Source organism: Alosa alosa, chromosome 17 (genome assembly GCF_017589495.1).
Source record: "Alosa alosa isolate M-15738 ecotype Scorff River chromosome 17, AALO_Geno_1.1, whole genome shotgun sequence".
NCBI classification, from domain to species: Eukaryota; Metazoa; Chordata; class Actinopteri; order Clupeiformes; family Clupeidae; genus Alosa; species Alosa alosa.
In genome coordinates this window covers 13,543,199-13,570,698 of record NC_063205.1, presented here as the reverse complement: position 1 = coordinate 13,570,698, position 27,500 = coordinate 13,543,199, and the positions used below count along the sequence as shown (strand labels likewise).

At 43.1% G+C, this 27,500-nt stretch overlaps 1 protein-coding gene across 1 annotated transcript in view; it reads right to left on the bottom strand.

Moving 5' to 3' along the window:
- Positions 1-18,820, bottom strand: part of mdfic (MyoD family inhibitor domain containing) — a 30,261-nt gene extending 11,441 nt beyond the window's left edge. Inside the window, exons 1-4 of the mRNA XM_048267526.1 lie at positions 18,593-18,820; positions 18,113-18,281; positions 16,167-16,307; positions 310-585 (exon numbers count right to left, since the gene is read on the bottom strand). Of these exons, the coding sequence (XP_048123483.1) occupies positions 310-585; positions 16,167-16,307; positions 18,113-18,209 (514 nt within the window). The 5' untranslated portion in view covers positions 18,210-18,281; positions 18,593-18,820. The remainder of the gene's footprint in view (positions 1-309; positions 586-16,166; positions 16,308-18,112; positions 18,282-18,592) is intronic.
- Positions 18,821-27,500: the final 8,680 nt, after the last annotated feature.

The window sequence follows — 27,500 nt, the reverse complement described above, 5'->3', positions numbered from 1 at the left end:
GGTATGGCGGTATATTAAAAAAAATATCATAACGAAAATATACACCGGTATACGGTGTGAACCGGTATACCGCCCAGCACTAGCTGCTAGCTGTATGTTTTGTGTGTATGTAAGTTTGTTTGTGTGTGTAATCACATCTACAACTCAAAGGCTTGAGTGATCCAGACGAACTTTGTGGTTGTGTGTGTGTGTGTGTGTGTGTGTGTGTGTGTGTGTATGATTGTGTGTCTCTGTGCTTATGTGTGTGTGTGTATACATATGTGTGTGTGTGTGTGTGTGTGTGTGTGTGTGTGTATATGTGTTACACACCTTCTGGTGACGAGCCAGGCTTGTGTGATCCGGTGGAGCTGCCTTTGCTTTTCCGGCTGCTGTCCGAGTTGACAGACAGGCTGGAGCGGAGCTTCCGCTGCATCTTCTGCGAGACGGGCGACATATGCTGCTTCCGGGGCTCCACAGCAGCCGTGGCGCCCGGCCGCGCCCCGCCATGACCGTTGCCCATGGCGACTGGCAGGCCATTCTGAAGCCTGGCGGGGTCTCCCTCACAGGACGACGAGGTGCTCAGGGGAGGCAGGGGCCGAGGCTGAGCTGCATCAGGAAGGGAGAGAGAGGGATGGCTTAGAAAAGCATCTTGATCCACACACACACCCACACACACAAATAACGATATGCCGTATACACAAATATATGCATTCACCTCTCTTGATGTCTGCACATGGGAACTGTCTAATTAACTCACAAACACACAATGACAAAGAGACAAGTGTTCTCGCATTTACATACAGTGCGTCCACTTGATATCAATTGAAAGGCATTAACTCTGGGAAGCTACTCATACAGTTTGGAAAAGAATGACCCAGCACTTCCAAGTTCTCTGTTTTGAGTGCAAACTTGAGTATCATAAAGACTGGATTGAGAACATATGGCAAAGCTACTCAGTGGGTAAAGAAACTGAGTTAAATATAGAGATGACATTTAAAATCACAGCACACTACTTTTTTTTCTATCATTTTTATGATGTAACATTAAAAATGCAATTGATTCCTTTTAAGCTGTAAAATGAACTGGGCTTAACGGTGAAAGATGTTGGCAGGAAAACCAAAATGACCCTTAACTTCCTTTTCAAGAGGCTAAAAATAGAGCAGTACTGATACTACCTAATAATTGTGGGGAGACACAAATGACTTTAGGTGATTCTAACAAAACAAAAAAAGACACACAGCATCCCATAATCGAACTCTGTCCCCTGAGGCAAATGACCCCACACATCACAACAGCATACAGCACTGAGCCCTGACAAACATAGAGTATAAGTATAGTATAAGTATATATACTCTTTTGATCCCGTGAGGGAAATTTGGTCTCTGCATTTATCCCAATCCGTGAATTAGTGAAACACACACAGCACACAGTGTACACACAGTGAAGTGCAGCACACACTAATCCCGGTGCAGTGAGCTGCCTGCATCAACTGCGGCGCTCGGGGAGCAGTGAGGGGTTAGGCGCCTTGCTCAAGGGCACTTCAGCCGTGCCTACTGGTCGGGATTCGAACCACCAACCCTCCGGCTACAGGTCCGAAGTGCTAACCAGTAGGCCACGGCTGCCCCCATAGAGAGTGCAGGTGTAGCTCATCTTGCTCATCTTCCTCCTCCTCCTCCTCACTCTACTTCTCCAGAGGTATGAATTGGCAGCGAGAAAAACTCACCACCAACGCATGCTCCTTCAGTCCATTACAGTTAATGCAATTGCCTGTGTGTGTGTGTGTGTGTGTGTGTGTGTGTGTGTGTGTGTGTGTGTTTTGTTTGGTGTGGTGTGTGTGTGTGTGTGTGTGTGTGTGTGTGTGTGTGTGTGTGTGTGTGTGTGCATTGTTTGGTGTGCGTGTGTGGGAGTGTGGGTGTCACTGTGTGTGTGTGTGCATAGTATCGTATGCAATATGATGGCGTGTGTGTGTGTGTGTGTGTGTGTGTGCATGTGAAACAGAGATGGTGGGTCGCAGCACGGCATCTATCTGAGAGAGGAAAAGGAAGAGGAGAAAGAAAGCTAAAAGGAGGTATAGAGGAAAGAGAGAAAGTGAAAGACAGAGAGAGAGAGAAAGAGAGAGACAGAGAGAGAGATGAGGAAATGAGGAAGAGGAAGAGGGGACAGGTGCCTATTCAGCTCCACTGGGATCTCCACATTGCCTTCCATCTGCGTCAGAAATAAAAAAAGACAACGCGAGCGACGTGACATTCTGAGCAATCTCTGAATTATTCATTCCAACCCCACCTCATTCTTATCTCTTCATTTCTTCACTTTTCATTTTTGCTTCTTCCTTTCTTTCCTCTCCATTTTTCTTGTTTTTTTTGTTTTTTTTCCTTCTTCAACATTTTTCCACAATCTCGGCACTTTGCCCGGTTCATGAGGAGACACACACGGAGGCGGAGGAGAGAGCAGAGGTAGCCCACTCTGACGGCAATCACAGGCAAACTTCAGTGACGGCTCGTCAACGCCTTCATTTGCCATGAACTTGAACTTCTCTGAAGCAGAGGTGTGAACATTCAGCTTTTTTTTCTTGCCGCCTTTTGTGTGCATGTGTGAACGCATGTGTTGGTGTATATGTGTGTGTGTGTGACTGTGTGTGTGTTGGCATATGTGTATGGGAAAAGGTGTGCATCCAGATGTGCGTGAGAGTCTATCAGCATGCATATCAGTGTGTACTTGTGTGTATGTGTGTATGTGTGTGTGAGCGTGAGCGTGTGTGTGTGTGTGTGTGTGTGTGTGTGTGTGTGTGTGTGTGTGTGTGTGTGTGCCTGTGTTCAACTGTGTACAATTACTGTTAACAAGAGAAGGAAAATCCAGCCCACAGCTTTTTAACAATAGCTGAGCCTGGGAGGCCCCTGACATGGATGCAAATATTAAACAATGCAATTAAGAGTAGTGTCTCTGAGAGTGAGTCTCTGCAACCAGCAAATCTGTCAAAATTGGATAACAAAAACCTCCACAAACAAAAATACTGACTTGTGAGACCACCTCTCTTCTGAGACCAAATTAGACCGACTGGCGTACAGAAGAGGGGCAATTGAACTTGCAGCCCTACACTTCGCGCACTACCCACCTTGAATGACAAAGCCCAGATAGGCACAGCAACAAGCACTGCACAGGAATCATAGTTTGGGTCTGTGTGTGAACCTCTAATTAACTCAAGTTGACACAAGAAAGTGCACACATTCCAAAGGGCATCCCATGTTACAGCCGAGATTCCTAATTTACTGCGGAACGGATTCTTGAATGTGATTCACAAAAAGTCGCCTGTCTATTAGAACAGCTCGTACAAAGCAATTGTTCAGCGATTCTGTTTGTAATCTCATTGCATTCCATTATCTACTGTTCATCAAACTGCTTTTTCTATGTTCTTCCCCAAGCTCATTCTCATCTCTCTAATGCTCTGGTCATGACCTGTCCTGCGTTATGCCAATGATGATGCTTCTGGAGGAACAGAGAAGAAGGAGAAAGGAAGCAAAAGAGCATGCAATGTATGCCCAGTCAATGCCAATGTGAATACGTTCTGTATCTGTATTTGTTGTAATGTCATATCCTATAATGATTGCTTTGGTATAACAGTACAAGTGCCTATTTCTCATGTCAATAAAGCAACTTTTGAAATTTAATTTAAGAGAGAGAAAGAGAGAGAGAGAGAGAGAGAGAGAGAGGGGGGAAAAAGGAATGTTTGAAAGGGACAGTCTAGTCAAGCTTTTAATTTAGGAAATATACATGGTTATTTAAAAAAACACCACATAAAAGGTAATGTGCACAAGCACAGCAGTTTCGGTTCCCAGTGGTCTAGAATTCTTGAGAGCAGTGCAGCAGGTTGTATCCATGCACATGTGCACACACACAGACACAGACACACAGACATACACAGACACACACACTCACACACAAACTCAAACATACAAACATACACCTACACACACAGAGACACAGTCCAGTGTCAGGCCCCACATTCGGAGACCTCAGACCACTGAAGTGCCAACAGACTCAGCTTACGAAACAAGCTCCAGAGAAGAAAAAAAAAGAGAGAGTGAAATCCAGCCGCAATAGTTACAGCTCTAGCATAGTTGACAGACTTCCAATAGACAAGGCTGCTGTATAACCAGCCCACCCAAACAGAGAGAGAGAGAGAGGGAGAGAGAGAGAAAGGGGGGGGGGGCAGAGAGGGTGAGAGAGAGAGAGAGAGGAAAAGAGGTAGATTAGAGCCTTACCACACAGAGATACGTAAACAAGTGACGCTCCCAGCATAAAATAATTACAAGCTATTAAATGGAAACACTTGTGGTTAGCCACAAACACTTGCATTTCATAAAACGGGGGCAGGAAATACACACACACACACACACACACACACACACACACGCACGCACACGCACACACACACATACAAACTCACACACTACCTGGCAGGTCACGTCATTAGAAGACCTTGATCGTGTGCTTTTTTGCCCTCCGCTGGTATTTTTATAATAGATATCTCTTTCAGGAGCAGGCGTCGGGCCACCTCTGGCTCTCCTCAAGCCGTTGGGTGCTGTGCATTTGTGGCTGTGTGAATAAAACATGGTACCCCCTCTGCACACTCTGTCAAACACATCAGGGTGGGAGCCGGGGATGAGCGGTTCTTGACTGTCTAAGCAGCCTGCCCAATTTGGTCGCCGGCATCTCTGACAAGCACAACCAACCAGCTACCCCCGCACCCCCAGACTATCCCGGGAGCATTTTTAAAAGGCCAGCGCGTGATGGATTCCTGAAGAACACACAAATATAATTGCCATTTGTCACCACGGCTCCCTCTCCACGAGGCCACACAGGGGACCTCAGATCCGGAGCATCGAGTTGAGGAGGTGGGGGGGGGGGGTGCAGGCGTTTCGGGATGCGCTACGAAGCTCCATATGGAAAACTGTGTATAAACACAATGCCCCCGCCACCACCGCAGAAGACAGCAACACTGCTACCTGCCTTCCAAATTCCCAACTGTCTGCTTCCTTGTGTCACAGAAAATAGGTCCATAGGAAGAGTTTACAATTGTACCCCAAAGACTCAGATAGGGGACACATTAGAGACCTCCCAGGAAGGAATATGTAAGGATGTCAAATCAGGAAGGGGTATAAACAAGACAAAGCAAGAGGGGGAGAGACAGATGGAGGAGAGAGAAAGGGTGTGTGTGTGTGTGTGTGTGTGTGTGTGTGTGTGTGTCAGAAAGAGAGGGAGAGATGGAGAAAGAGAGAGAGAAGGTGAATGTGTGTGTAAGAGAGAGAGAAAGAGATAGTGAGACAGAAAGAGAGTGAAAGCAGAGTTTATAACCAGGACAAACTCTAATTTTGTGAAACTGTGTGATGTGTGAAAGGTGGAAAGTACACAGGTGGAGAAGCAGGGGGATATATTGTCACAGCTCCACTCGCTTCAATATTTCATCCCTGCACTGCAGAGTGCAGACATGTTTGCCGTGGTCCATTAGAATGTCCATCACAGGAAATACTGTAATTCACATGTCACGTCATGCCATCTAGCTAAACAGAACAACCCCACTATCTGGCAGAGGCAAACTATTATTACCTGTTTCAAAGAAGAGAAAATAGGACAGGAATGACTGAGAGGTCCAGACAATCATAGAAAAGCACACATAACCCCATACCACAGGACCCACATGTGGGTGTGTGTATGTGTGTTTGTCATTTCTCAAATGAATCATGATAGTCCCCTCTGCTGCGGGATTTGATATGCTCAAGGAGTCAAAATTGCAGAGCTCTCTTTCTATTTCTCCTAACACCATGCTGATACAACCCAAAATAGATAGGCTACATCTGAGCAATGGAACAAACTGGCTAAAATGAAGAGGAAAAAATAGTTTCCCCCCCATATTATTATCATTAGACTAGTAGGTGATTCAAAAGTTATGCTTTTCCTTCTGAATTGTAAGGAAAATAATTAGCAGTGCTTGTGTGTGATGTCATTTGTTTATCTCCGGGATTGGGGATATAAATATATAATGAATACATATTTTATGGCTTCTTGGGGCCTGCCTACCTAGCCTGATTGAAATGCTAATTTGCAAATGTGCACTGACCTACCAAGAGAGCACCCATCATGGAGTAACACAGCCCGGGGTAGCATTTCTCCTCTTCACAAACACCAATGGCATGGTTCTACCTTTCAATCCGAGGGGATATATATACATACATATTTTTTTTCTCATTAGAAATTAGATATCCCAATGCCCATATTTATAGTAACAAAACCAGGGGAATTATATTGCAGAGGGGGAAAGAAGAAAATGTACAATGAATATTATTACAAAGACTTCCTGATTGAAATTTTCCTTCGGCACATCAAAGCTCATTTATGGTATGACCTTCCAACTCTGCAGCAAGGACTTTCTTTATTGAGCAAGGGGACAGGTTTGAAGAGAGCAGGCATGTTATAATTGTCACGTACTGTCCCTTTGACGACCACACAAAGCATATACGATCCATTTCATCCAGGAAGACCCCCCCCCTAACTTTAATATACAACCTTAACAGGACCACAGGCATAATTCCCACCGTTTCCTTGGCTTGAAATAAAAAAGAAACTTCCTTTTCTTTATTAACCCTGAACCTTCATGAAAATAGTGAAGTTAACCTGATAATGTCAGGCCACTGTAATTTGTTCATAACCAAAATAATGCTGGATTGACAAACAGCTTTAGCTAGTGTACAGAGGGCACACTGGCTAAAGTGACTTGAGTTTAAAGCAGAGTGTCTGACATTGATGTTTAAAACCCCTTCATTAAACCATCACATGGATCAAAGACTTCCAAAAAGGCTGCTGTGTAGCACAACCACTAGTAAAGGAACACAGGACATATCACTGGGTAACCATTATCATCAGCTGACCACAGGCCTGAGGAATTCGGTGTTGAATACATTTTCAGGTCCCTGATGCCGCCATGTGGCTCCTCTCTTTTCAGATGAATGGTCCTGTTTTTCTCTCTCTCTCTCTCTCTCTCTCTCTCTCTCTCTCTCTCTCTCTCTCTCTCTCTCTCCACAGAATTACTCAGCTTTTTTTTTTTTCAGTAATGGCACTGTGTGTTTTTTTAATTCTCAGTGACGATCACTTGAATTTGGCCCTTCAAAAGCGCAACCTGCTGCAGAGTTCTGAAGTTTAATATTCCGAGCCACCCTCATCTCCACTCGCTCTCTTTCGTTTTGCACCGGCATGCCCCCCCCTACTCGCTTCCGTCTTTCTTGCTCTCGATAACAATGACAAGGAAAGCCGGGGCGCTTGGGATTTACTAATTTCAAATTTAGTAATTTGACTGCTGATTGAGTGGAAAAAATAACCCCTTCGGACCTTGTTCTCCTTAATTACATTTTACAGTGGAGAAGGCAACTTAAAAGACAAGAGCGAGCATTTCTGACGACCTGAACCTTACAGTGCTCTCCGGGAGGGAGCGGGCTATCATCAATTATCCTTCGATTTCAAAACGGAGCGTTTTCCATGATTAATATGTCTGACTGCTATCTAAATCATTAAAAGGGGGCCCTTATGAGATGCCATTTCCTTCAAACGTACAGAAGCACATCGAGGTGGGGAAAAAAATCACTTATGTTTCGTTGGAGCCAGAAGGTCTACCCTCCTTTGTGTTGTGTGAAATTTGCACCGTACTAATTTGAGTGGTGTTAATGCAGCATAACAGCGAGAAAATCCTTGGCCTTAAACTTAACATGTTAACAACACTGAAGTACTTTACTCTCTCTCTCTCCTTCCTCCCTCTCCTCCTCTTGCCCTTTTATTCTCTTTCCCTTCCTATCTCTCCCTCTCTCTTTCCCTCCCTCTCTCTCTCTCTCTCTTCCTCACGCTTCATTTCTCCTTCCTTTCTCTCCTATCAATCATTCGTTTTTGGTGTCTCTTTTCTTTCATCTCTGCATGCAGTGCCAATGCACTCTCCCCTTTTCCTCCAATTCTTTCCATTGAAAAGGAAGGGTAGAGGAATGCCATAAACACAAGACTGTCCTTCTACACCACCACCAACACTGCTGCTGCAGTAAACTGCTGCTGCACATCTTGCACAGATTTAGCCTGTGATTTTTTTTTTTTTTTTTTTTAAGCGTCGCAACCACAGCTTTCTAGAAAGATCCGTTATGACGTGACTCAGAGCGGGCCAGGTCCAGCTGCCAGACTGTATGCCCTGAGTGTGCTCCACCCTCCCCTGACAAAAAAAAAAAACACCCAAAAAAGAAAACTAAAGAGAGAAAGGATGAGGAGGTAGAGAAGGAGGAGGAGTAGAAGGAGGAGAAGGAGCAAGGGAATGGTGGGAAGGAGGGGTGTATTTTCAGTTTCAGTTAGGGCTCATGACTCACAGATTCCACCGATTCAAAATCTCATGCTGCGCAAAAGTTCCACAGGAAACAAACTGGCTTCCAAAAATAAATAAAAAAAACCTACAACAGCATACAATGCATCTGCTGGAGACATCACAAGACAGGGCAAGGGTCAGCAAACACATGTTTGTGACATCCAAAATGAGGCAGAAAAAAGGAAAAACAAAACAAAACAATAAAAAAGGGGGAAAAATATATCTATACAAAAAGTCACCTCACCATTTCACAAGGAGCACTAGGAGTCAATGAAAACAAAAGCATCAGCAGACATGGTTCCTTTATTTGCTCAGTATCAATCGCAGCATTGAGCTGCGCTAATGGACAGCTGCGGGTCAATGCTCTTTATCTTTGGGGTGCCAATCAAGCCCTTAAGCCCCAGGAATCAGGCCGGGGTGCAGAGGTGCCTCGTCTCTCACTGAGTGGCTTTTTAAACGGGGAGACCGCAATATCGATCCCTGCTGGCTTGTGTGTGTGTGTGTGCTTGTTTTTTAAAGTGTGTATGAGAACTCTGTGTGGTGCCACATCTCTTGCTGAGGTTTTTGTGCATCTGTGTGTGTATGGGTGTGTGCTACTCAACAGACCATCATCTGAGGCTGTGTGTATGTGTGTGTGTGAGCGTGTGTGGTGTGTGAGAGGGTTAGAGAGAGAGAGAGAGAGAGAGAGAGAGAGAGACAGAGAGAGAGAGAGAGGGGGAAGCCAAGGAGACAGTTGTGTGTTTGTGTGTGTGTGTGTGTGTGTGTGTGAAGCCAGGGCTCCACTCCCCAGTCACCCTTCAGTGATCAGAGGACCTGGCAGAATGACCCGGCGCCGGGGCGATGAACCTGCAAACACGGCGGGGCCAGACGAGAGAGCCACCCGCCACAGCACACAGGGCCGCCTAATAGAAATGGGGTTTAACCTTAATGTCGGAGCCAAAACCCTGTTAGAGACCCAGTAATCCCCTCTGCTCCACTCTCATTTGAAGTGGGTTCTCTCTCTCTCTCTCTCTACTCCATCCCTCTCTCTATTCCTCTTTTTCTCCTCTATCCCTCTCTCTCTTTCTCTTCCTCCTCTCTTTCTTTCTTTCTTTCTTTCTCTGAGTGTGTGTTTTATTCACCTTCTACTCTCTCTTTCCCATCTTCCAGCTGATGTATTGTGTGCAAGGAGGGGAAGGTGCAGACACCCTGGCAGCCACTGGGACTGGATCCTGCTGAGAGGGGGGAGCTGTGTCTCTTTGCAGAGGAGCGCAGGAATTCATCTGCTTGGACTCTCCCAGAGAACCAGCATCTCACTGCAGAGTCTCAGTGCAGCCTGATTCTTCATCTGCATACTGTTCTATGTGTATGTGTGTGTGTGTGTGTGTGTGTGTGTGTGTGTGTGTGTGTGTGTGTGTGTGTATGTGAATGTGAAAGAGTGTGTAAATCTAATTGCTCAACACACACTCTGTTCCCCCCCCAAATGTTTGAACAAAAAGGAAAATTCCAATATAAATCTTTAGCTCGCGACTGAAACAATGCACACAAATGTTTGACACGAGAATGTAGTGGAGAATTCTCTGCAGCAGAAAAAGTCAGTCACTGAGGAAAAGTGTGTGTGTAGGGGAGGAGAAACAAAGACTGCACAAATATTCTACTGAGAAAATATGAAGTACATGAGGAGTGAACACTGACTTCCAGGGTTCAAACTGGAGCGTTTTAAATCTCGAATATCAAAAGAAAACACATGCATGCTTGAGAGAAAGGGATTTAGCGGTTCAGGGAATGTTAATTAGAAGGCTTGAAAAAAACTACGCCATACATCGACACACAAGACAATGAGGAAATAATTACCTCAGAGGTAGGACTACAATGGCCATTTTAATCAACCTCCGCATAAGCATTTCACCCTATTTATACAGTTTCTGATTCTCTGACCCGCCGCTAAGTAATCACTTGAAAATTACCTCTCTGTTTTAATGGCCTCTTGGTTTAGAAACATAATTTCAGCGGAGACAGAATGGATGGCGGCTGACTCTAGAACGGATCCAGCTGATTAGAACCAGATCTGGGCTAGTCTTGATTTATACATATCTTTTCATTTTTATTCTTGCATAACAACAATGAAATCAATCCTTTTGACTGAGAAACGGTTACAGGAATTCAACAGAAATTAAATTTATGAGAGCCTTTTTGAATAAGAGTGTGTCTGCCTTTATATAAATGTGAATGCTTTTGAAAGCGCTGAAATAACATTACAGTACTTTTTGTTACCATTCCTGTGTCACATTGTATTTCCTTAGTGAGTGATACAATGATACTCTGAAAGGAGAGTGTGTAGTTATTAAGACCCCTCTCGCCCACCAGTACCAGTAGTTTATTCATACCAGGGAAGCATCTGAAGCACTTTTTGAACGAGGAGCTATATCTTACGTACCGTACACTCCCATTAAACAAATATTCATCAACCTTTTGAAGTGTCACATATCCGGCAGTGTAAAAAAGGTCACTTCGCTCCTGTCAAGTGAACAACCTTGAGGATTCAACCTGTGAGAGGGCACAATCAGGGATTCGCACAAAGGCCAAGTTAATGTCTTTCTTTTCATAGTGCAAAAGCCTCAAGTCGCTTTGACCTTATTGGCTCACTTCAGAATTTCCAGACTGATAAAAAAAAAGGGAGAAAATGGAGAGCGAGTGAAAAGTAGGAGTTCTTCAGACGAGACAGTGCTTCTTTATCCAGGAGAGCACTTAGGAACTATTTGACACACCATGAATAATGTGGTGATTAACCACCTAAACTGGCGTTGGGGGTTGGTGTGGGATATGGGGGGGGGGTCACTGTAATTTATTTTAGACTGGTAGGGCTTGTAAAGCCAAAGACCTTCATTTCAGGAGGAGACAGAAGCTTCTGGAAAAGAAGCTGTACTTCTGACGTCTGTGGGGAGGGGGGGGAAGCTCTCTCTCTCTCTCTCTCTCTCTCTCTCTCTCTCTCTCTCTCTCTCTCTCTCAATCTCTCAATCTCTCAGTCTCTCTCAATCTCTTTCTCTCTCTCTACGCCCTTTCGAGCACTCACTCTAGAAATGACTGCCTCCAATATATCGGGGGAATTTTAAGGTTTATTCAACTAAAAAAGGACACTTAAACCTGCACTTCAACCTGTAACAGACCTCACGCTGTTCTGGTGACCTGCAGAGATATACTCACAACAAGTAAACAGTTCTATGAACTGAAATTTCCCTGTACGACCGAAATGTCCCTGTAGGAAGTATGAACGCAGGTCACTTAGCCTGGGAATACCCATATGAAAATTTGGCAAATTGAGATTTGCTCTGCAGGTCCGTCTGGCGAAGAGGATAGAGTCTACTAGTCCTTATTGACTATTAGGCCTACCTGTTTCACTAGTATCACTATCACTGAGTAATCATTCTTCTATGTTGTTTTTATGTCTTTTAATTATTACTTTTTAAACTATTGCCCTTAATAGATGTACTATTACCTTGTGTGTTTTTGTAAACTATTCTTTGATTATTGCTCTTCTATGCTTTTATTAGCTATTACTGTTTGCTTTTGTTTATATAAAGCACATTGAATGACCTCTCTGTATGAAATGCGCTATATAAATAAACTTGACTTGACTTGACTTGACTAACTGTGATAAAGTCAATGAAGTTGACAGACAAAAGGGGGTTCCTATTGATTTTCTGTTTCACAGCAAAGACATCGGGTTATTATCTGACTTGTGGGGTTTTATTTTCCACCTCAGTGAGTGGGATTCCCTCCACTGCAGCATCCAAATCTCTCCATATTTGCAACAGAACCGCCAGGAAAGAGAGAGAAAGAGAAAGCTATCTCCATCATCATCATCATCATCATCGTCAGTTTGCCAGGCGATCTCGGTATCATTTAACAGCCTGACAGACATGACAGACATTGAGAGGCCCGATAATTGTAGATGTCTTGAGTTTCAAACATTAGTCACAGTAACCCTAAAACAGGGTGACGTCTACTTTCTGAAGAGACACACGGGCAGTCAGTCACTTTCAGCCTTCAATATCTACTTGAGAAAAAGGATCGATCATGATATAAAATGAAACTGTCTGGTCCCAAACTTCACAAGTCGGATGACACGAGAGAGAGACGACGAGAGACAGGCAGACAGAGAGAAAGACAGGGAATGAAAGACGTGATGCACTGCACCTGCTTCTCGCAAAAAAAGAGAATGTCTGCTGTGAGGCTAATGTTTCTAAAACCAGAAGCATGGGCATGGAGCATTTTTTTTTTTTTTTTTTTTGCTTTGGCTCCATGGGTAAACAAGCAACCAACAACCACGTCATCACCATGAAAGATGAGAAAGAGAGCAAGAGAGAAAAAAAAGAACACAGAGGAAAAGAGTGAGAGCTGGAAAACTTGACAACCTAGAAACAAAAGAACTGTTGTGTCAGAGGCAAAAAAAAACAAAACAATCCACCAACAACTGCATGGATGGAAGCAATCAGTTGCTATTAGCATTGCTAGATGCCACAGAGCCCCAGAGAGGAGGAAAATAAAGAGAGAGAGAGAGAGAGAGAGAGAGAGAGAGAGAGAGAGAGAGAGAGAGAGAGAGAGAGAGCAGAGCAGATACATGAAACTTGCTGTGCTCTCTCTTCTTCCGACCAAATCACTGTGATCAGGCCTTTGTGAAGGTCAGCAAGCTGCGCTCCAAACAATAGCGAAGCCAATGGGATTGAATGGTCCGCCGTAACGCGGAGCGTTTGACCTGTTTAAATGAATTGTGTGTGTGTGGCTGTAGCTGTGGGGATAAAGAGGTCTTAGGGGGTGATCACACAGCGCTGCCAGCGACTGCAGAGGCTATACATAACCCTGGCAGAACTAAGAATAAGATTCTTCACAAGCATGAGGACTGGGTGGATATTACTGCAAGCGCTTCTGAAAGAGAAACAGAGCAGTGGGTGAGATGGGTGGGAAAAGAGAGAGAGCGAGAGAGAGAGAGAGAGAGAGATAGGAAACATACAGAGAAAGAGAGAGCACGGAAGAGAGAGAACATGGCCTCTCACAATGGAACTATGTGATAAGGGTGTGGTGTTCATTTTTCCTCTTTAATTAGAAAAAAGGATGGAAAAAAAAAACAACAAATGGTGAGTTTTCCAATCAGAACCACATCTTCACAAGGCCAAACAACACAGTTTCTGCCTTTCTCTCCCAGCTGAAAAAGAAAAGAGTAAGAGAGAAAGAGTGTGAGAGAAAAAAAGAGAGAAAAAGGGAGATCCAAAAACAGCATGGGAAGCATTATTCCATTCCACAGCGAGTTTTATACCTCCAGGGCTTTTTCCTGGCCCAAAACAACACTAATGTAGCACCTCAGTAGATCATGCACACACACTGTCTTGATCTGGCCCAGGCAAACATGCTGTAGGCCTACTGCGGAACTGCTATTCTAACATTGATAGAAATATTAAAATCCGCTAGTTCCTTGTTTCTATTTTTACAAAAGATAGGGGCTTTTTCTAAATGAGACTGATGAGTTATGAAGTACTATATTAAGTCATGCTAACATGACGAAGAAGCAACTAACTAGCATGATTTGAGATTATGACAATGAATAAGAGACTACTAGCATGGAGTCACAATGCATTCCGCAGATAAGGTAGTGCTATACTTAATATAGCAGTGTCAGATACTGTATAGGACTACTGAAGGGTGGAATGGGTATATCATATCACACACAATATATGCAAAATATATATATATCATGGATATACTATGAAGCACTCTATAACCCATCAATAACAACACACTTGGCCCTTCATGGGCCTTCTCCAGCACAACCCCGTTTCCAACGTTACTATGGCTACAGCTGATCTTGGGGTCAGTTTGAAATTTGCTTAATGTTTCTTTGCACTTCTGGTTTGATGTCAACTGCATTTTATTGGCTCTGTACCATACTCTGCTAAATGACAATAAAGTTGAATCTAATCTAATCTAAACTTGCGCTCTTTAAAGCGCTTTTTTCCAACATTGTTGTATTCACAAGCAAAACACTTTTGATGGCAGACCATCCCAAAAATTATTTGATTATGCCACCTTCTCATGTCAGACTGATAGCACATAATATCACTAAAACATTATGGGCTATTGATTGAGTGATGCACCAGAGCAGATATCAGATATCTCATATAACTCACTGGTAAGTACAATAATCTGAACAAACATATCATGAATGAGCCAGTGATGTTGGAATACTCTGACTTTGGCTTTTCAATGTAGTGGGAAAGCCATCACTACACGATAAAAAAGTGCATACATCTGAATGTAAAATGTCAAAATCTGCTCCAAACAGATAGGCTGTTGTCTCCACAAATGTTCTATTTTGAACCCTGGATGTTCTTTTGGTGACATATTTTATAGAAACCCTTCACTGGGAACAGCCCTTCCATCCGTGGTGTGGAAATATTTTTAACAGAACCACCCCAAAACAATCATTTCTCTTTTAAGACCCACCTCAGGTCAGTTAGCTCACCTAGCCAACAAATGCAGCCAGTCATCCAGCAACCCAAAGGCCTGAGGCCTGTGGTTTCCACTACACCATCAGGTATGCTGGATTTGTCTTTTTGGTCCCAACAAATCTCTGGTGTGCAGGCCTTAGCCAGGACACTCCAAGCCAAACCACAAAGGGCTTTCCTTACTCACTCAGTCCTCCGAGAGCTTGGCCCAGTCACCACTGCACACTGCCATTATTATCTAATAACACAGCCCCCCAGAAAACACACACACACACACACACACACACAGACACACACACACACACACACACACACACACACACACACACACACACACACACACACACACACAAACACACAGACACACACACACACACACAGACATACACACACCACCAAAGGCTAAATGGCTAAAGCTATATGACACACCTGCCATGCCAGTGATTCAGAGTATGGTAGCTTGATTTATATAAGTGGGGATATGTGTAGTGTAAACATGTGAAACACTGCACTGACTTGAGATGAAGGGTGCTTGTAAAGCTTGTAATGATTTTTCCACAGTACATGATGAAGGAAATAAGGAATAAACCTTCACCAAAAGTGAATGACTTTCAAAGGTTCAACAAATTTTGCCAGTGACAGTCCAAAGGGGATACACCTTGACATTTTATCTTATTAACAACTTCCTAAAAAAGGGCATATTGCAGTCTGTGATTTTTCATTTGTAGACGCAAGGAAATGAAATACATTTTGAATTTCTTCCATTGCAGGGGAAAGAAAGGAATCCTGACAGTTGATTTCATCACAGATTTCACATCTGTCCTGATCACAGAATGTTGTATTTTTCCACACGTTTTCGGAAACACACTGGGCATGAGACCCAGCTCTCATAAAAACTAAATGGGAACCAGTCTGTAGTTTGATGTAGGCCAAACAAACCCGATTTATCATTGACTTCACCAGAAATCTACAAACCAGTATTCACTTCTGTAGCAGTATGGTAGAATAGAGGAACTTAGAAGAGGAAGAGGTTGAAGACTGTGTATCACTAAGGCAAACACATCTAAAGTGGTCTGCTGTTGCCTAACAACTAACATTTAAACATACATCACCTTAAGATGCATTTCCCATTGAATAACTACAAGTAAACATGTAAAATGGTCTCTCTTATATTGGTTTTGGAAACATCTGTCTAAGTTGATGGCTCCTACTGCTGTATAACCCAATAGCTACCAAGCACATGAGACGCTGAGGCACTGAGCAAGTATGACACTGAACAAGAAGGGGTGAGTAACTAAGTAGCAACTAGTCATTCGACTTACTTCTGACAAGGTTCTCATGGGTGTGGCCTCCTCCTGTCACATGCTCCAGCGTTGCGCTGGACTGTGGTTCCCCCGGAGACCGAGTTTTGGTTGTAGATGTGGCGTCTGGTGATTCACAACTGTCATTGTTGCATGCACCGCCTGGAAGCGAAACAGAGAGGATGACCTCATTCGCAATCCACATGAAAAACCACAACATGGAAACGATTGTTTGTGTATCTGAACATCAGCGCTCAATTGCTACCTCAATCTATTTGGACACGCCTCAAGCGCTTCAAGAAGTGAAGTGTGCTGACGTATATTGAGAAGAAAAAAAAAGGTCAGAGCAAAAATGATCTTGGCTTAATATTGAGTGGGGGTTTCAGCTATGCCCTTAGCCAGATAAAACATATTCCTTTTTGGCACATAGGTTACACAACAGCGTGGGCGGACCAGGTAATGTGCAGGCCAGAGCTCTGGATCTCATTTTCTTCTCTCCTCGGCTTCCCTGCGCACAACTACCTGCCAAGCTTTTACCAGCAATAAAGACAGCATTCATCTAACTAGGGAGGGGGATGAGGGAGTGTTTGTGGGGGGGTTGGGGGGTAGTTGGGCAAAAATGTCTGATAACTATGCAAGAGGCCTAAACAAACCTTTAAGTCTTGCAAGATTTAGCCAAAAATTGTCATTGTATAATTGATGAGTCTGAGGCAATTTCAAGTACTTTCATGTGTTGAATGATTATTCTTTCAGTCACAGTGTAACGAGCATGTTTGCTTCCAACTGAATTTGTGCAGTGATCTCTCTTTAAAAGTACAACTGGGATTGGGGAATTGGTTGCATCATTCTCAAGAACCCCAAAAAAAGAAATGAAAAAATAAAAATAACTAAATAAATAAATAACGCATGTACTCGCTTCTTCTATTAATATCGGTGAAATTGCACAATACCTGAGGTGGCTCAGCTGTTTTGGCTCAAGAAACGAATGAAGAATGTCTCTGCAGAGCCACTGCAATCACACCCCCTTTTCTTCTTCTTTCTCTCTTTCTTTCTCTTCTTTCTCTTCTTCCTCTCTTTCTGAACAAAGACTATATTTGTTTCAACTCCCTGACTCTCACCCCACATCTTCTCAGTGGCCTGACGAGGGGACATGATGGATATGGTACAGTTGTTTTAGATACAGAGATAGATACGGCCTCATCTCAGCCACTGGTCTAATGCATAGAGAGCCTTTATATATTTATTTTCTCCATGCCTGCGGCACCTCTCCTGAATCGATGCACTCTTACTAAGCTGAGGCTGGCGTGATGCATCAAGGTATTTAGTGATTACAGTTTGAAATAAATTAGATCTATTCCCGGAACATAACACATTCCTCTGAGAGGGAAATCCAGCCTTAACACTTTGAAGGTCCAGAGAAAATCCATTTGCCACCAGTGTCTGTGATTGCTTACTTTGTCCTACTTTGCTATTTTTTGACAGTGCTGTAATGATGCTCGGTATAAATAGAATGGTTGACGGTTCAGTGGCTTCTTTTTAAAAATAAAAAAAAAATGGGGCAAGGCTTATTTTACATGTGATAATCTTATGGACAACTAGAAAGTTAATTAAAACTATAATTGGCATTGGGTGTTGCTAATAACCACCAACCCCCCCTACACACATACACACACAGACACACTTTCTGTCCTTTGTAAGCTTGGCATAGGCTTGTAGGCCTATACTGATGTCTGGTATTTCTACAAATATAATTTGAAGAAAAATAGGTTCTGCCAGATTATAATTTATAGCACATTTAAGCAGAAGCATGAAAAATATTGTCTTTTATCTTGAGGTAATGACATTTATATGCACATATCTTAGAACACAAGGTGTAATTTAACCATATGTCAACGAGTTTTCCATTAAAATAAGATGCTTTATATATTTTTTTTTTAAAAAGTCATAATGCAATCTGGAAGAGTTACCTTGAGTGGAGCTGGGTAGAAGACGACTCGTCTCCTGTTGCGGGTCAGTCTCTGGCCCTACAGGCCCTTCCGGAGGTAACACTGTCTCCGCGGACATGAGACAGCCTCCTTGTCCAGACACTGTACACACACGAAATTTTCTCCCCTTTGTAGTTATCACCCGTCAACCCTGTTCATGAAAATAATACTTCAATAAGTCTCAGCAATTGACATAGCGGGAATACTAGGGTAAGCCATGTTGATAAGCGCGCCTTGATGTTCTTAACTGAGAAGAAAAGTGACGTCAACTTGCAAAATGTCGTTAAAAAGTTGTGGAAAGTTTTTGTTCCCCGCTCCCGAAATTTCAAATGTTAACGTTAATTCAGCATACTTCGCAGTAAATGCTTGTATTCAGGTCTATCAATTAAATCATATTGTTACTTTTAATCGAAAATGCAACAGATTTTGTAAACACAAACACGGCGTTGATAAGTAGGCTACCTTTCAAACATGTCAACTCCCTTGCTTCAGGCTTGAGTTATTCCCATCCTCTTCAAACTGAAACACTCCGTTCTCTTCACGAGTGTCTTGAGTTATGTTGCCAAGACTTTGAGAAACAAAAAGTTAATGACAATAAATCCTAAATTCCACAAGTTGTGCTTTCTCAAGAAGTGCTTAAAATAATCACGGCGACTATGTTCCACCGCTCACGCTGGTTTTGCTACTTCGCTGAAGAAAGTTCGACTGAAACATTTTTCATCACATCCGGATTCCGCGCGCGACTCGCACCCTCACACACTGCCAGCTGCACCCGCGTGGTGCTTGTGAGTTCTTCAGCTGGGAAAGTGGACTGTTGAGACTGTTGTCAAATAAAGCCAGGTCCACGTTGGAAGTCCTATTTAAAATGATTTAAAACATGTTTACGCAAAATGTGAAGACCGCTAGATGGTGAGCTCTCTATCGGCAACTGGAATAAATGAAAACGTTAGGCTAAGCTTGAACAGTTAGTGTAGGCTATTATTGACAGGTTGTAAGCATCAGAAATGTTTTACTATATAGGCCTATCATAGCATACATATCATATAAATATCATAGGCCTATGATATGACTAATGCAATTTTAATTTAAGATGTGTGGTGATAGTTATACATTAAGATTATGGATGTATGGAATTGGATTAAACTCTCTCTCTCTCTCTCTCTCTCTCTCTCACACACACACACACACACACACAACCCCCTTATGTCACCCCACAACCTTATGGCAACAATACCGGAGATAAAGTCCTGCGGAACATGAAAGCAGATGACTGATGTGAGTTATGCCCTCCTCATTGACTGGATGAACTCCATTTTCTGCTCCTAATGCAGAAATCACTGCAGGTCTCTGGCATAATGATTTACGATGAATCTGTGTCAATGCTGAACTCCACAAACCCCACATAATCCATCTTGCAGATACACCGGGTGCTGTGGAGTAACACTGCATTCCCCGTTTATAAGTGTTGAATCTATTACCTCTCTCATCCGTAATCACATGAGGCCTCAGTGCTCCTTGGACTGTAATTACTCGTATAGCAATGCTCCCTGACTCCCCCAACAAAGCTAAAATTCCCTGCCAGAGGATACCCTTATATAAGAAAAGTTTCTCATACAACATACAACCATTAGGGTTTTAGTCCACACAATGTAGGCCTATAGGCCTACCTATTTAGGTGGACAGTTTTCAATATTTTAAATATGGAAAAGACAACTTAATAAATGGAAGTCTCAATTGTAGCATAACAGAATTGAATTCATTCTGGAGATTGAGTTGGCCAATAACTTCAGTTTCTCGTAATGGTCTGAAACCTGAAAGCTATATGAAGAAGAAAAAAAATAACAACAACAAATAGCTAGACATGTCCTTGCCTGTCCGCATCAGATAAACATATTTTTGCTGTTGAAAACAACTGCCCAAAAAGAGAAGGGCCCCATGAAGTGCACAAAGAGAACCTACTGTAATGTGCCAACCGAGTCATGTTCGACTGTTCACTGAATGACATAAGATGGCCTGAATGCTGTGCGAGCACGCACATACTGTAATATAATTTTTTTTACTGACTTAACTGTGTTAAGTCGTTGTTGACTTTAATGTTAAGTATGTAGGACTTATGCCTTAAGTGTGTGTTCAGTTGGTGTCACCCTTGCCCGCTGTTCGATGCCAGGGTGGCCATCTTGGCCTATATGTCTGTCCGTTGAGTGTTTCTGTATATCTGCAAATAAACGACAGAAAAGTCAATGATTTTTCCTGTCTGCCTTCAGTAAATAGTAGCTTTACCTCCTTGAATGTATGGTAAGTCTGATACTAATTCTCAGAAGATTTCTAGTGAAACCAACCTTGCCTGTTATTTACAGGAATGATTACCGGTCTTACAGACGCCTTCCGGGTGCCACTTGCTATTTCACTTGTGGTTCACAACCACAACGACTTTTATGACTGACATCATTAGCCCTCCTATACTGGGGCGATAGGGGCTTTTTTGGCACTCATTCAATATTATTGATGGGCCAATTGTTCTTGGGATGAAAAAAGGACCATAAACCGCTACACATACAGGCTTATGAACTGTAATAAGGCACTAATCCTTATGTGATGAACGCACACACACACACACACACACACGCACACAAAAGACACACTTTATCAACAGAGAACAGTGAAGCCTTCAGCTTTACTCGCTTTCTAGCAATGTGGCAATCAAGAAGCCCTTCTTCCTGAGTGTGGTGTTTAGTTCATGGTTCACAGTGCGGCTGTCCCAGCGGAGGGTTCCAGTAAATGGCTTTCTGTGTACTCCACAGTGACAGTGCTGCTGACAAACATTCTCCCTGGTGTGAAGTGAAGTCATGAGGCTATGAGCTTGAATGAAGACTCAAGCAGGATGTGTGCATGTGTGTTTATGTGTGTGTGTGTGTTGGGGTTGGTGGTGGAGGGGGGTGTTGTCAGACTGTCACACCGTGTCAGCGCAGTGTCAGCGTGGCATCAGCTTCACACACACACACACACACATGCATCTCACACGCTCATGCAGGACGTCTCTATTGACTGGCACTGTTTGTCTGGCACTGGGCCTGATTGCTGAAGTGCTGCCAACAGGAGAGAGAGAAAAAAAACAGTTCAGTAATCCTCTCTCACTCTATCTCTGTCTCGCTATGGGAGTTCTGACATGCACACACACACACACACACACACAGACCTACACACAAAAACAGACACACTCTATCTTTACCTCTCTCTCTCTCACACACACACACACATACACACACACCATGTTTCACAGTACATGCGTGCATCAGAATTACCTGTCTCCGTGACTACGGCACTGACAGGAACACAAAACCGGCCGAGCGTGATTTTGGTAAACATTCGAGTTCATGAAGCGCTACATAGCCCTGGTTTCCAAGCACTGTAGCCATGGCAGCCGAGAGACGAGACAGCATGCCCTGCTAGTCACTATCTAAACCTGCCTCCATCCATCTGTGGTGCTTGTACTTTATTATGAATATTAAAGAAAAACGTAAAAAAAATATACCTATAAAAATGAGATGTTGGAAGCGGACGAATAGGAACCCTATAATTAGCACTAATGAGCTTATTCTTCGGTTCTGTGATTGGAATGAAAATGGCTAACTTACAGGCTCTGCTCTGGAGGCCCCTATCAGCTCTAATGGTCGCCAGGAAAGGTAAGTGTGACTTTGAACCCTCGTCGGTTCAGTGCCACAATGCACACCCGTAACTGATCAAATCTTCAAAGGCTTTTTGTGCTGGAGACTCGGCAGAGTGAGAAGAACTTAATAAGTCTGCCTTTTGAAGGCCCCGCCAAAAAAAAAAGTAGGAGAAAAAAAAGAAGAATAAAACTGAACCCTTCCAATCCCCAGTCAAGCATGAAGACAACGACCCCTGATGACCTGTATGATAAATGGCATTATGGGTATTTTCACTCGTGTTTTGATCAGCGACTGTGATCAGCATATTCTGCCTTTTTTACAGGTCACTCCATCAGCACAAACCTACTGAGACAGAAAGTGAAAGCCAAAGAAAGAGAGGCAGAAGGAAAGAAAGAGAGAATGACAGACAGGAGGAAAGAATGAAAAACAGGGGAAAATAAAGGCAGAAAAGAGGGAAGAAAACCAAAAAAGGGGGAAAAAAGAAAGAAAAGGTGTTAAGGTGTTGCGAGAATGGAAGAAAAAAGAGAACGGAAGGGATGAGATATAGAAATAAAGGAAGGTAGGAGGGGAAGAAAGAAAGAGAGAGAATGTCCTATCTGTATCCTGACCAGACAGAGGAATCGTATATGTCTGAAAAGCACATGGCATTTGCAAATAAACTCATTAGGACAGCCATCCTTGTGATCAGGCACTATGTAATTCAAGTAAATTGATTGATGATTAAAACAATAACAAATGTCCTCTAGCCCACAGGGGAGAGCATGGTGTATGTGTGTGCATGTGTGTGCGTGTGTGTGGTACAGCTGTGTGATGAAGCAGCCGAGGGAGACGTGTGTGTGTGTATGTGTGTGTGTGTGTACATCTGGATCAGCGTCTGGTATGACTTCAAGTATGCCTGTAATCAGTTGCAAATGTTAACGTGGGCCGGCCACTGGTTCATAAATATGTCTCTGTCAAAATGGAAAAACAGGGAGGCCTTTCGACTGCTGAGTGCAAGGGTTGAATGACAACTAATGGCACACCTAAAGACTTGAAGAGAGAGAGAGAGTTGGAAAGGTAGGTTGGCATCAGAGAAGCCATGGAATCTACATGTGCAGTGGTTAAACATATTATGAGCAAAGACCAAAATGGCTAACAGGTTGAGAAATGTGTGTGTGTGCCTGTGTGTTTTTCTCTGTGTGTATACACGTGTATGCCTGTGTTTGTGCACATGTGGGCATGTTATGTGAGATCAAAGTGAAAATAAGGACCTGAGCCAATTTAACCTCATTGACATTTCTCTAAAACTACAAATACATGTCACATTAACCAATCAGTTTCTGTAACGTGGGGCGACTGTTTGCTGCTGTCTTTACCAACATGCCGAGGTCGGAACCTTTCTCAACGGAAGGCAGTAGGAGGCGGTGGAGAAAATCCTGTCTCTGGAGAGATAGCAACTTCCATGAAGCTGGCCCCAATGTGTTGCCCTACACTGTCTTCTGTACTTTGCCTTTACTCTCTCTCTCTCTCTCTCTCTCTCTCTCTCTCTCTCACATACATTTACCATTTCTCTATCTTTCCCTCTCTCTTTCTGACACTTATGCATACACACACACACACACACACACACACACACACACACACACACTCACACACACAATGCTCTGGGAGTTTTTGTGTCAGACCCCCCGATACACACACACACACCTTACACACCTTACGCCCCCAACACTGGAAGCTCTTGTGTCAGCTTCTCCATTTTCACAGCTGCAGCAGGCTCGGGAGAACGTCAAAAACATGTCAGATGTAAATGTGGGAGAGCAGGCCTAAGCATATGGCACTCCCTCACGGGGAGGCAGGCTGAGACAGCGAGAGGGAGTTATATTTAATAGAAGAGCAAAAACAACGACAACAACGACATCACATTAGATTATAACAGCACATTAGCATCATGTTTCTCTGCCTGGGGTTGTTGATTTTTTAGATTGTGTTTATGTGTGAGCAGCTCAGTGTGTGTGGAGTGTGTATGTGTCAGTTGTTTTTTTGTGTGTATGTGTGTATGCGCGTTTATATATGTGTGTGTGTGTGTGTTTCTTCTTTTATGCTCCATGTTTCGCATCTGCATTGCACACCCCCTTACCGCTATGAGCACCAGAGAACTGTATCCCGTTCCTAAACAAACATTACAAAACATTGAGATTGTTTTTGTGGCCACTTTGCCCCCTGCTAATAGTGGATCAAACCCATTTTTCTGGAGGGCACAGGGTCCCAAACATTTTTCTTTCTTCTTATGAAATTCAAATCTGGGCAGAACAGCTGGTGTGCGTTCTCTGCCTTCGGGTTTGTTTATTTGTTTGATCGGAAACAAAATTACATTTAACTTTTGTTTAGAGTGGCTTATAGGAAATGGAGTATTAACATAAACTTTAGCCAAGGTCCACTAGCAATGGCTATACTGTCACAGTAGGGTGGAACTGAGCTATTTTTGAGAGGCGTGAGGCCCAATACATTTACGGTCCTGTTCTGAGCTTTTAGACACACATACACACACACACACGGACACATAGACTAACATAATGTTAGATACACATATAGTACATATGTATCAGAGATGGGCAAACAAAGAGATGAATATTGTGACAAATTCTCTCTCTCTTTCTCTCTCTCTCTCTCTCTCTCTCACACACACACACAGACACACACAGACACACACACACACACAGAATAAAACTCACAAAACACACATGAACCATCTCGCATAAAAGCATACTGAAAAACATTAAGCACATACAGTGGCGTATGCTCAAGGTAAAGAGCCATGCCTTGCCAACACAATAAGTTGGAAAGCAGAAGCCAGTTAATCCAGCCATTCTGATGAGAAGCCATATTCAACCCCCCCCCTTCTCAAGATATCAGGTAATATTTGAATATTGAAAATCTGGAGGACCTGCATTCCCACCCTCTATCCAACTCTCTCTATCTCTTTCTCTCTCTCTCTCATTCTCTCTGTCTGTCTGTCCGGTTTTTAATTTAAGGTTTTAATTTACCCCATGCCGGGCTCATCTGAGGCCCCCCACCGAGAAGGCAATCCGCCACGCATCTCCGGGAGCAGGCAGGGTTTGTCCCGAACGCTGCCGCCACACGTGGCGTTAAAATAAACCCCATTCAATTTGAGGCATGGCCGGCAAATATTTATCCAGTTGATGAGGCAAACTCGGAGAGCCACGCGGAGATAATGAAAGGTGGACCACACAAAGGTGAGTCCTCGGTCTCTCTCTTAGTGAACGCAGGAAAGGCCTGAAGGAGCACTTGGAGTCGGATGCTCCTGTTTCCCTTCACACACACACTCACACACACACACACACACACACACACTCAAACACACACACAAGCACACATGCATAAACATACGCACATGCATACTGTATGCACCCACACATACACAAACACACACACGCTCACATACATACACACCCTACGGCCTATAAAGCATCAATGGCCTTTCATGTGCACACAGTGCGTGTGAACACTGACATTTCATCCTGAGAGTGCGTTTCCTGTTTGGAGTGTTTCAATGTGAGAGGCTGTAAACAGTTTAAGCCTTTAAAATGGCAGTTTATCAATGCTTGGGTGACCTCGTTCCCTGCCAGGGGCACATATTTTCCACTGTGTGTTTTTTTTGTTTTTCTTCAAAATCTATTTACCTATTTATTAATTTGCCTAACAGCTTTCCAAACCCGACCTTCATTCATTCAGCTCTTCGAAGTTGTGTTTTTTTTCCAATCAGCATTCATCTGAATTGACCTTGTCAAGGCTATACTGTATAAACACACACACACACACACACACACACACACACACACACACACACACACACACACACACACACACACACATTTGCTACTTGGCTGTTTACAGTGTTTTCCAATTGCTAACACACTAAAATGACATGCATAGCACAATTTTTTAAACTGACACACAGAGAGCAAAAGCTATTCTCAAGTCTCCAAAAGTTTAAACACATTTTTTGCTTTACACACATTTTGCAATTCAAAATGCCACTTGCAATTAAATGCACACGGTTCTCTGCATAAGACACAACAATCTGACATAAAGTCACATGTTTGCCATTTAGAAACCCTGCCATTCAAAATTACACTACATGAGCCTACTGTATATATTTGGCCTATATATTTGCATATGTTGCACTGACTTGTTTGGTGAAAAATAAAAAAAGAAAAATGTTTCAACAGCGTGTGTGTGTATCTGCAAATAGTTCTGTGCATGTGAACAATCTGAACAATTTTCTACAATTTAAACTATTGTAGTATTATGGCAAAGCATACTAAAGATAAGATTGTGTAGTTGATCTGGTAATATGAATGAAGTGTGTGCCATTTGGTGCAAAAGTTTGATTGTGATAATGCTATATGTAGTTTTGGTTGCAGTACTTCATTTTGCAGGATATATGAGGTATTTTGCAGGTTGGGTGTGTGGTTTTGTGAATTGTGTTAAGTATTTTGATAAAACTAGATATGTTTGCAAAATTGGGTTTTAGCAATTAAAAAAAAATCTGTAAATTGGCTGTTTCCTGCCCACAGGTGGGAGGAGGTGAGTAGGAGGAGTCACCTGGAGAAGACGCCTGCTGGGCTCACACATGGGCTGTGCAGCACAGGACAATGTTTACCTCTCGGATCACACTGGCACTACATCAGGCCTTTACCTTGAGATCACAGGCTCACAGGTGTGTGTGTATATGTGTGTGTGTGTGTGTGTGTGTGTGTGTGTGTGTGTGTGTGTGTGTGTGTGTCAGGATCATAGGCGGGCCAGTGTGTGAGGCGCTGTGGCATCACAGCTCAGCCCAGCATGCCCCAAGAACAATAAGAGAAATGCAGCTGCAAGAAAATCAATAAAGTAACAGGGAGCCTCTCTCACTCTCTCTCTCTCTCTCTCTCTCTCTCTCTCTCACTATCACTCTATCCATCTCTCTTTCCTTACAGTGGGAGGTCTTTCCTTAGGACTCTGCCACAACTGAATGATAATTGATGGGAAATAAAGCCATTGCTGTCAAAGGTCAAAGAACTGTTCTGAAGTGTTTGTGTGAGAGTGTGTGCGTGGTGTGTGTGTGGTGTGTGCGTGTGCGTGCGTGCGTGTGTGTGTGTGTGTGTGTGTGTATTGTGTGTGTGTGCTTGTTTTATAGTATATCACCGTGTGTACATATGTGTGCATACTTATGTGTGTGATTGTGACTGTGTACGTTGTGCATGCATGTGTGTGTGTCTGTGTATGTGTGTGTGTGTGTGTGTGTGTGTATGTGTGCATGGTAATGATGTGGGTACCGCCTCGCCTCCTCCTTCATACAGTTAAACATGTTCTTTTGAAATGTCAGGTCTAAGCCCGCGCCCCGACCAGCAGCATTAGTGTGCAGATTGCAAGGTGTGTGTGGAAACAAGTCAGGCGTAGTGAAAGAGAGGATTTCACAAATCTCACATCAAAGTTGTCTAATTATGTAAATCATGAATTCACCAAATGTCAGCACTACCAAAGAGGATTACGGATTTTGGACGGGGTGAACCATAAACCAGTAATAAACTGGACATGATATCAATTCATGTTTTTTTTTTATAAATATATTAATAATGATAGCTGTTTTTATGAAAAAAAAAAAAAGAATAGTGGATAAGTGTCACCCATTTCACTGCCCTGACAAAGTGTTACCGTTT